The 12,048-nt window shown below is 35.8% G+C and overlaps 2 protein-coding genes across 2 annotated transcripts in view; one reads left to right on the top strand and one right to left on the bottom strand.

The window, feature by feature from the left end:
• LOC132565537 (coiled-coil domain-containing protein CG32809-like) overlaps window positions 1–3,517 on the bottom strand; it is a 42,878-nt gene extending 39,361 nt beyond the window's left edge. Inside the window, exon 1 of the mRNA XM_060230186.1 lies at window positions 3,473–3,517. Coding sequence (XP_060086169.1) covers window positions 3,473–3,517 — 45 coding nt within the window. The remainder of the gene's footprint in view (window positions 1–3,472) is intronic.
• Window positions 3,518–6,536: 3,019 nt separating this feature from the next.
• LOC132565536 (sporozoite surface protein 2-like) lies at window positions 6,537–7,778 on the top strand. The gene has a single exon (XM_060230185.1). The coding sequence runs from the start codon at window positions 6,537–6,539 to the stop codon at window positions 7,776–7,778; it is 1,242 nt and encodes a 413-aa protein (XP_060086168.1).
• Window positions 7,779–12,048: the final 4,270 nt, after the last annotated feature.

The following is a 12,048-nucleotide window of genomic DNA, read 5'->3' as shown; positions in this document are numbered from 1 at the left end:
ACTTTTTAGAACCTATCAGTCCCAGCATTGGGGCAGATAGAACAGAACTGATAAGTTCATACTTACAAAGTTTTTAATGTTTCTAAGTTTTAAGGCTTAATTTTCAATTAAACAGAACTGGTGACATCTTCTGTTGTTGCAGTTTAGCATATTTGAACCCTGTGACCTTGAATGATGGTCAAGCTCATTCAATTACACACACATTATAGCCCTTCATCCTGGCATGCTACTAGCCCAATGTCATGACCCTGGGCCTTTTGGTTATTGAGAAGATCTGGTTTAAACATTTTTGAAATATTTGATACATTTGACCTTGAAAGTCGGTCAAGGTCAACAATATGAACAAATTTGGTGAACCTTCATGCCAGCATACAAGAGGCCCAATACCACCACCTTGGTCCTATAGGTTATTGAGAAGAAGTCATTTAAAGACTTTAACACATTTGGAAGTGGGTCAAGGTCATTCATTTTAAGAAGCTCAATAGCCCTTCATCCCAGAATGCTAAAGGCTCAATATCAGCATCCTGTATCATTTGTTTATTGAGAAAAAAAGCAGCTTAAGTATATTTGACCCCTGTGACCTGGAAAGTGGGTCAAAGTCATTCATTGAACAAACTTGGTAGCCCTTCATCCCAGCATGCCACAGGCCTAATATCAGCACTTCTGGCCTTTTGGTTATTAAGAAGATGTCAATTGCTTAAGACACATGACATACAGCACTAGACAAAAGACAATCACAATAGGTCACTGGAGACTTTGTCTCAGTAAACCTAACAATTCTAATACCCCAGAACTCTTCAACTAGTAAATTTCTGTTGTACATCCTCTTTTCATACTGCATTCTACTTAAGGTAATATGCTACTTAACATACATTTAATCTACTGATCTGTTTTGAGTAGTGACAGGAATAGGTATCCAGTTCCATAATCATTAAATCCATATTCATAATCAAGTGATTATCAATTATAATCTATTTCTTTCATGACTGTAAACTAAAGTTTTAGTGATTAACACTGATAAAAGACATTTTTTCAAGGCTGCATATTACCTCTAAATGAATATCTCTATATAAGGAATAACACCTGACCTCTGAATTTCTTAGATCTCCATGTCATTCCTGCATGACCACTACACATTATTCATCATTACAATTTTGGCCTCAATCTATTAGTTATATCTCCTTAATTGTTCAGCACATCACCAGTTTTGACGTTATCTTCCATACTGCTTTTTAAGGGGAGATAACCCACTTAATATAAACACTACATCAACTGACATGTGTACTCATCTAAATAAGTATTATCTTAAATAAATTTTTGCACAGTTTAGGTTGGTCTAAACCTAAAAGGAACATAGGTTTTGTTTTGAATTCCAATGCTTGATTTACCACATAGTTTGATATTTAGAATTTTTTGTTCTTTACAATCACACTGTTTGGGAGGATCAACTTAATTAATATTAATATTAAAATATTAATCCTTCTCCTACTATTCTTTTTTTTCCCTCTCTATATATTCTATGTAAAAAACATTTAGACCATGTTGACCAAGTCATCAAATCTATATCTTCATGTTTAAGTATACCTTTTAAATGGTATCAAAATTAGTTCAGCACAATAAGCAGAACTCTCCTGGAATAAAGGTACAATCAAATACAGGTGACATATATCCTCAATAGTTTTATATAGTTCAGCGTTAAGAGAAAGTCTGATAGAAACTTACACATATGTTTAGAAAGATATCAGTCCTGTAAAACAACTACATTGTAATACACGCATGTACTTGAATGGCCTATGTCGACTTTATAAAACCAGATAACATCACTTTAAAAACTACAAATACTGACATAATGTACTTTTAATTTACACAACACAATATAAAATATACATGATAGAGCAACTGAAATCTATTTTCATATGTTAGCATTACAGGCTTACCTTGTGTGCAAACATGACGGTAGGTATTTCATATCTAATCCTCTTGTCATATCTGAATGCCTGATGAATCTCACCTGCATACAGACATGCAGGTAAGATTTATCATACTCACAGGTAAAATACAGGTTCATATAAATGGCCACAACGTCAGGTATATATATGTACACAGACATCTCGAGAGATCTTAATATGCCATATTTTGGTCACTGTGACAAAAACACGTGTCTAGAGATGGGAGATTTGGTGTTTGTCCAACATATTATCAATATAAGTGTGTGTAGGCTTGCCTTATGATATTTTGATCATATCATATCTTGTCACAATTTCAGTAGAAGGTATAACACACAAACCAGTGTGTATATGATATACATCTCATACATGCATTGCATTTACAAAATATCAAGACTGGAAATTAAACTGATACTGTTTACTACACACAGTATTTTTGGCCAAACTGATGTGCTCTTGACTGACTTCAAAAACAGGTGGGGGGAGGGTTCAACTACCTTTTGAACATACCAAGTCAGCTGATCAAGTCATAAGGTCTATAGTCATCTATTTTGCCCATTCACATCCCAGGTGATAACTTCTTATTAATGTCTTCACTGACTGCAGTCTAACTAAGCAAACTTGTGGTTGGAATTTAATCATTGAAAATAAAAACATGAATTTCATAATTGGCTAAAAATGTAACATTTAATATTTTGAAGGTTAAAAATAATATGACCACCTATAAAAGTCAGCATCCATATTACATATGGAAAATGATTTACTTCCTGAAAGGAAAGTATATAACTAACTCCAGTGCATGAAGTCCAGTGGACTATTTACATATCGCTTCTAACACATTGTCAGGAGATAGGCTTATCAAAAAACAATAAAATTTAGGTACTGGTTCACTATTTATATTGCAATATTGTGTGGGTGGGCTTTTTAACAGAATTCAAAACTTATCTTGTCATTGTTTGCTCTTAATTCTCCAATTATAAAACCATATCTGAGGTACTAACCCCATCAATATCCAGTTATAGTCAACCTTACAATCAGATGTCATTTCACTGTCCTGTAATAACCCCTACCCTTGACTTTGAATCAGTTGTAACATGTTGAACTGCTCAGCAAACTGAAGGATAGATATTGGATATGTATTCTATGTTCAAACAAATTAAATTGATAGATTCATGTGATACCTGAGGAGTGTTTCTACAGTTGTAATAATGTACAATTTTCCAACCTCATTGATCTATGTATATTAATCCTCTTCCCAGACACACCTTTCTTTCAAACATTCATGTGATCCATTTAATAATTTTTAATTCAAATTTCACTCCTCTGTAAGTATACTTTGATGATAAATATCTGTCAAGAAGACTATTTCTTCATTAGGATTTATAGAGTATCTAAAACTCTGGCACAAACAAAAGCATTTAAGATTTTGTTTAAACATGGCTACTGGTTATGATTTTGTTTACTTTCTGAAAGGAAAAAAACATATTGAGAAAATATGAGACTCAATTGGTATATTATATAATTACCTGGTTGTTGTGATGTCGCCAAATCACTTTCTCTGTTTCATTCATTGTTCTGGTTGTTTTAACCTAGTCGTTTTAGATTTAAATATCCACGAAAAAATATGAATATAACACCAATTCACTAGTACCACATATCTAATGGATTAATTAGTGGTAGCTATCCACAACAAGGCCCTTGCTGGTTCAACTACGATAAATATCACCTCCTGGTAAAAACCATATTGCCTTCAGATCACTCCGGCCGAATTGTATTCCTCTTGCCTCTGTTAACTCCTGCACACTATTACACACCTTGAAACATGAGCATATATCCTGTTTGCACATACTCATAACCAAACCGGTAAGCATACATGTGTTTACCTCAAAAGGGCAAGGTCATATCTATTAATCAATTTCACTGATAAAATGTTCTGCTCCCTCATTGTACTTGATGAAAAAAGGTCCCTGTTGGAGCCGTCTGCTCAATGTCTCTTAGCTTCCGCTGATAAATAGGGAAAACATTGTTTGATAACTGACAAGAGAGCTTCCACTGTGTTTCACAATTTTACCAAATCATGAATCTTTTCATAAAGTCACTCCAGTTTTTATCTTTTCTTTTTCACAATTAAATTTTGTCAAATTTCTAAATTTCTTTTCACCTCCTAGTTCAAGAAATAGAGCTAATGGTGTCTATATTTAACCTTCTGTATGATAATTAGTAGGGACTTTACAAAAGCAAACTTTCTCAAGTCAAAATGCTTGTGCACTTTTAAATATTCATCATTAAACTATTATCTGTTGTATAAAACAAAGAATGTTTGAATCCAGACGCTTATCACAATCAAATCAGTAAATCAGATATATTAACAGATCTGGTCTTTCAGTTTGATGTAATCTGCCGTTCAGGTGATTCTTCAATCAAGGGCACCAAATCCAGTAAAATATTCATTGATTTTTTTTTCAATTTCTATTATGAACTAGAGAAAAAGTATGTCTTTCACCTAAGAATGTAGTTTTCCTTGTGAATTTTTATTCTGGATGCTCGTAGTTGTGCGTGACTAAATTCTTTTAACTGTCGTCTGCTTCCATGGTGTTTGATTATCCTTACTTCAGACATGTGCTATCCCACACTGTCATGTGCACCTCCAATACAAGTAGCACATGGCTAAATATGATGCAATTTTACGAGGAAAGTGTAGATTATTTTGAAGATTCACATATCTAAGGCATTAAATCATGATTTACACAAGATAGATACACTCCACACGTAATAAAACATCATTTCTTCACTTTTCTGACAGATCACATTCCGCTGTTATCACACAAAACATTAGAACTGAGCACCAGAAACATTCCATATTACCGGTAGATCGTGAGTCTATGTCAATCAATTAACTGTCACGTAATTTCAAGGTCATGTACCACACACATAAAACACTTAGTTCAGAGATGGTGAAAAGTAAGTTTGGTATCTCCAACAGAATATTGTTTTTCACACAAATGTAATGCTTAATTCAAAATTTAAAAAATAAAAATTTAATCCAAACCAGGTTTATTGGATTCAATTAAAGAACAAATGTACCCAGGTCACTAAATCAAAGGTCAATAGTCTTGAAAATGTTTGAAAATTTAATCCAATATCATCTTTCAGACAACTTCACTGCACTAAATCCATATAATTATCCCAACAGATTTAGTGTATTCAATGATCAAAGCCATATGATTCACACAATTTTTTATAGAATCATAAGTTGTTCACAAATGAACCAATGCCAAAAGAAACTTTAGTACAGTGAATGAGTCAACAATCCGTTAACAGTCTAACCTCCATCCTTCTCTCCTTACTGAATTATAGTGACAAAGACCTGTTCACTTAAATAAAACAAAGTTACAGTCGGTAACAGTCAAATTTCCATCCTTCTCACCTTACCGAATTATAGTTATAAAAGCCTGTACATTTCAATAAAACAAAGTTACGGTTGTCCTCTTATCAAGGTCAACTCTGACCCCATAGCAATTTAAACAATAGCTCCTTTGCTGATTTCATCCAACCTGTATTTCATCACAAAGATAGCACCTCCAGTTCTATATGTGGTTCTAAACTACATCCCAGTGATGGAGAGATGTCGTCGCAATTTCCTCAATAAACATCCATATCAATTGTTGCGTGTCGTAGTTGACACAGTTTGTCTGCTGTCTACAATGTCTGGGTGTACATTACAAAACTGTTCGTAACACTCTTAGTATAATTAGCACTAAACAGGTAGCGTGCAACAGACGTTCCATTTCCTATTACACTAAATTATCCAGTCTGGGCTTTGAGGGATCTGAACATGCCCTTTAAATATAGTTCCTAGCCCCTACGGACTGCCACTCAACTGGAGATTGTTCTGAATCAACTTCAGAAGCTTATCAACACAATCAGATCATATACCATGCACATTAAATAAGTTCTGTTTGATATCTCCCAACATTGTGTGTTGAACTCTCCTAGCCTTTCTGTCCCCTCTCACTATGATGAAGTGACTTGAACAGTGTGTTCAATAAACCTAGCAATCCCATGTTGTATTTTTCTGCTTGAGTGGATTCAACTGTATAACCCTTTCCCAGCGTAGAGTCAATCAACAATATCCATTCGTCAGCTTTATCAATGAATATTCATACCGCCTCAGGCTCCTAATACTGACTATATATACCTGCAACTTTCACACCTGTCAAGCAGTTGCACCTTAATCCTTGAAATAATCAAATTGCTAATTAATTAGCATGAACACTAATTTTGTATAAGGAGCTACAATTAATAACTGTCTACTGTTTTCTTAATGGTTCAGCACTTATCTTAATTACCGTATATATCCTGTAATAAGCCCTGGGAGCCAATACAGCTCCTGACCAACAGACAGGAGTGGGCTTATTGTAAGACAATATCATAGCAATTGTTGACAATTCTTCTAAACTGCAACAAATGTATATTGTAGGTGAGCATATGACAAGATAATGAAATTATCAATTATCAATTATCCTTATTAATTAATGACAGGTACCCTCAAATTAATTACTGTATGGCAAAAAATAAGATCGTAAGGGAATGCTTATCCACCCCAACCTTCTAAATCCCAACCTTAGGGAGAGACAGGAACATATCCACCCCAACCTTCCAAATCCCCACCTTAGGGAGAGGCAGGAACATGTCCACCCCAACCCTCCAAATCCCCACCTTAAGGAGAGGCAGAAACATGTCCACCTCAACCTTCCAAATCCCCACCTTAGGGAGAGACAGGAACATATCCACCCCAACCTTCCAAATCCCAACCTTAGGGAGAGACAGGAATATATACACCCCAACCCTCCAAATCTCCACCTTAGGGAGGGGCAGGAACATATCCACCCCAACCTTCCAAATCCCCACCTTAGGGAGAGACAGGAACATATCCACCCCAACCTTCCAAATCCCAACCTTAGGGAGAGACAGGAATATATACACCCCAACCTTCCAAATCCCCACCTTAGGGAGAGGCAGGAACATATCCACCCCAACCTTCCAAATCCCAACCTTAGGGAGAGACAGGAATATATACACCCCAACCTTCCAAATCCCCACCTTAGGGAGAGACAGGAACATATCCACCCCAACCTTCCAAATCCCAACCTTAGGGAGAGACAGGAGAGGCAGCAACATGTCCACCCCAACCCTCCAAATCTCCACCTAAGGGAGGGGCAGGAACATATCCATCTCAACCCTCCAAATCTCCACCTAAGGGAGGGGCAGGAACATATCCATCTCAACCCTCCAAATCCCCACCTTAGGGAGAGGCAGGAATGTATTCACCCAAACCCTCCAAATCCCCACCTTAAGGAGAGGCAGGAACATATCCATCTCAACCCTCCAAATCCCCACCTTAGGGAGAGGCAGGAATGTATTCACCCAAACCCTCCAAATCCCCACCTTAGGGAGAGACAGGAACATAATCATCTCAACCCTCCAAATCCCCACCTTAAGGAGAGGCAGGAACATATCCATCTCAACCCTTCAAATACCCACCTTAGGGAGAGACAGGAACATATTCACCCCAACCCTCCAAATCCCCACCTTAGGGAGAGACAGGAACATATTCACCCAAACCCTCCAAATCCCCACCTTAAGGAGAGACAGGAACATAATCATCTCAACCCTCCAAATCTCCACCTTAGGGAGAGGCAGGAACATATCCACCCCAACCCTCCAAATCCCCACCTTAGGGAGAGGCAGGAACATATACACCCCAACCCTCCAAATCCCCACCTTAGGGAGGGGCAGGAACATATCACATTACACATTTCACTTGGATAAATACGGTATTATATATAGAAACGGTACAGTGTGTAACTTTGTTAAATGATATAAATACAGGTAAAATGAAGACATGTATGACGTAATACTACCAGACCAAGCTAGGTTGGTAGTGCTGATTCACCTTATTGTACAGTAGGTAAATCTAGCCTTGTTAGTGTCTGTAGATAAACTTTCAGACCTCCAGGGTTGTGAATTGTATTCAACTTTATAGATTAAGGGCATTCATTAACTGTAATCAAATTGTAAATATTTTTCCTCATCAAGTTAAGTATTTGACAGGTAAGAAAAAGTTGGTTTCGAAGGGTATGATAACAGATGTAAATACAGTATGTAAATATCTTATTTACAGGTGATTCTCGTGTACCTACGATATTTACCAGCTGTTTACCATACAATGGTGTAGTATTACAACAAATTTAGAACTATATCAATACCACTTCAAGTGGCTTGAGGAGAGATTGTAAATAATTTGGTTTCAAAGACAGATATTAATCCAATACAAATTTCCCCACATTAATTAAACCTTACCATCCCTATTCAGTAAGTAAATAAACTCTTCTCAGATCAAAGTGATATGACCAACTGGCTTAGTCCAATTAAACAAAGGGGTGTATGGGTTTACAAAAAGGTGCTAGTAAATAATTCAAAAATTAATTAGACACAAGACATAAAAGTTTAACTGTCATAAACCATGCTGAATTATTTTTTGATTAAGCAAAACACATTTTTTTTGTCTAAACAATAAATGTTTGGGAATGAAGCTTTGTTTACAATGAGAAAATTTCATTCCAAATACATTTTGCAGTATTTTAGATTTTCTGCAGAGGAGAATAATCACAAAATGTTTTAAGTCCATGAAGCTGTTATAAACTAAGCTGCACTAAGCGACACAAAAACTGATGATTTCATTCGTCCCAAAACCCAAAATTGGGAAAATTTGTCAGTGAAACTTCAAAATCAAGAGTGACAAGGGTATTTTAAAGGGTCATAATAAAAAATGACTTTATACTAAATTCTACAGTATAGCTTTCACATCTGTATGTATTCAGATGTTCTATGTTTGGATTGAACATAATTCTTACATTAGAGACAAATGTTGATTTAAATACAAATGAAATGTATGATTGAACATCAGATTATTTTAGCATACGACCAATTTCGAGTACACATGATGGAGTCTGGTAAGCTGATAAATATTTTTCAAAAAAACTTTGATTTCATTAAGTGAAATTCATTTAATTTGATTTCATTTTGTGAAGAAATTGATTTAATTTGATTTCATTTTGTGAAATTGATTTGATTTTATTTGATTTTGTGAAAATGAATTAATTTCATATCACTTTGTGGAATTGATTCAATCAACTTACACCTGATATAGACAAAATAATCACATTTCAGCATAGATCTATTACTAAACCAAAGAAACACTAGCTCTGACTTCATCATGATACCCTCAAGGGCCCCTCTCACAATCTTTCATAACACCATATTGAGTTATGTGTCAAATAGTTCCTAAATGACCTTGGTATAACACAGACAATAGACCTTCCACATATAGACCCAGGACATTTAAAATGGTGACAGCTTGCACTACAGGTGATGTGATACTTATCAAAGGTGAACACAATGGTTATCTTGAAGGGGAAACGGTAGCCTGCCCGACCTTCCATTGTCAGGCTTTCATTACAAGGTTGAGTGGGAAACTTTAATGAGAGTTAGCTAACGTATGCCACCTGGCAATATGTTGCTTAAATAATGAGGTCCCAAACCAACGGTAAAAACCTTTAAACTGGTTCGCTATTATTTTAAAGGTCATCCCTAACCTAGTGACATAATTACATTTCATATCACTCGACACCTGTCCAAATAAACATAACTAAAGATGACTGAACTGTTGAATTTGGATACAAAAAAATGTTTAATCAGTCTAATATTTCACCATTTTCCTTTTTCAGTTTCTAATTCTTTATTTCCCAAAATGTTATGCCTTTCCCTTTTAATTACAAACACAACCTCTCAATATTCAACTGCTCTTTACTATTGTTACACAATATCTGTAACTTTGAGTGAGGCCATGAGAGCTGAGTTGATCAGAGCAATGCCAGGTGTACCCGTGGTTCAATGCTCACAAGCCTTGATATATTGTGTTTCATGTCAAGCTGAGAAACGGACTGATCTGTGCTGTTGTGGTTTAGCAATTAATAAAACACTTAAGCTTTGGATAGCATGTAATGAGCCTTTGGTATGTTGTTCAGTGTGGTAGTACCAGTTATCACAGAGAGACACCGCCTCAAAATGACAGTGTTCATTCACAGAGTGATAAACCCAGCAAATATATTTCATTCCATCTATCAAATTAGTAGGTTGGGGTTCACTTCACCAGAATAAATATCTTGGCATACCTGATACAAGTATTTTATAATCATGTTTGGAAATGTTGCCCACAAGGCATTGAATTTCAAACCCCTGGCTTTCAATGGACAAGGATTCAGAATTTAACTTCTAGACATTAAATATGACATACATCCTCCAATAAATTTGATTTTTTTGGTCAGTTTTATTTCTGACTTACCCCAATAGGAAATCCATCTTCACTACCTGTTCCACTGATTTTGTCGCGATATTGTGGGTATCTTTTGGCCAGGAGTTCCATGAAAGCCTCCCGCTTCCGCGCGGAGTCCTGCAAATCAGAGACAGTAAAACTGTTACTACATGTAATCTACTAATGGTGCATGTACACACATATATATATATATATAATATAGGTTAAAACCATATTAAGCAGTACAGAAATGATGAAACACACATGCTTTTTATACACACCTACATACCGTAAAACTGAAAATTATATGTCTCAGTCATGCAACATAGATGTAGCTATATTGGTTCTCAAGGATATTCTTGATTTTTAATCATAAAACAGACATCGCTTAATATCTGGCTATCTCAGCAGTATACTGTAAATATCTCATTTCATTCTGGTATGCATCAAAATCTAATTACGATGTGAAGTACATATATGGTATACAGTATTTTCTGGGCTATAAACCGCACCCGAACATAAGCCACTGGGCTGGTTTTTAGAGATTTTTTTGATTTGATCCATACATAAGATGCACCCGAATTTAAGCGGCATCATTTCTTACGATGTGGTAGCCATTATGTTGACCAAAGTTCATTGATATAACAGACAACGGAAGGCAATTTGTCAAGATCGTCAGTGAAACATTTGATATAACTTTGCAAATGAATCATACACAGACAGTCCTTTATTTTAATGATGTGTTTGAACAACGTAAAATAGCAGTTATCGAACTTGTTTGGCTTGGGAGCCTTCAAAGATTGTCTATGCACAGATATAAGGGCTGACATAATGTACGGTTTACTTAACGCTATCTCCATCAGTGTATGTCTTTTTTGTTAATTATTTATGAAGACCATTGCATTGCATACTGACAAAATTCTTATAGTCCTATATTATTTCTTGTAAGTTACACAAAGCCATTCTTAATGCAAACAATCATGGCGGCCATTCTAGAATTTTACCCGATGACCCATTGATCCCAGGATGCAACAGGCTATTGTAAACTTCCACTATGACTTCCGAAAGTTGAATCTTTTCCCTTCTTTTCTCTTCTCTGTTTTTGCTCTTAATGATAAGACATTTGAAAATTTATTTGCAGAAATGATAATCTTTATCTGCCAAATCAAAAATGGCTACCTGGAAGAAATTTTATTTCTTTTGAACAGTCCCAAAAGTACATGGGCACAACGAGAGACTATGGGGAACAAACATTTGAAATCTGAGAGAAATCAATCTTTTACTTTTCAAGAAATAGCAATAACAAACTTCACTGAAAAAATCCAAGATGGCTGCCTGTTGGCCATTTTGTTTTTTTATCAGTCCCAAAATCAAACAGGCACAACTAGGAACCAAAGAGAATCTACATATGCAATTTGAGAAAGATCCATCCAGTAGTATTCAAGAAATAGTGATAACAAATATTGTGTACAGAGGGATGACGGATCACTGACCCTAAACGATTTGAATAGCCCACCATCTGATGGTGGGCTAATTATCAGGATGCAAGGTCACGAAGTGCATGTTATAAGAATCTTCTTTCTTTTTCATCCGCATTTAAGTCACATAGGTATATAAGCCGCTTGCTCAACTACTGAGGGGAAAAAAGCCTTGGCTTTTAACCTGGAAAATAGGGTACTTTCAAATCCATGAGTTTCACCTTCTACCTTTCTACTATCATGTATT

The sequence above is a fragment of the Ylistrum balloti genome, unplaced genomic scaffold (genome assembly GCF_031769215.1).
Source record: "Ylistrum balloti isolate Yb309-2 unplaced genomic scaffold, AGI_CSIRO_Ybal_v1 Utg369724, whole genome shotgun sequence".
Lineage (NCBI taxonomy): Eukaryota > Metazoa > Mollusca > Bivalvia > Pectinida > Pectinidae > Ylistrum > Ylistrum balloti.
Note: the sequence above shows the minus strand (reverse complement) of the source record. Positions and strands in the feature narration are given on the sequence as shown.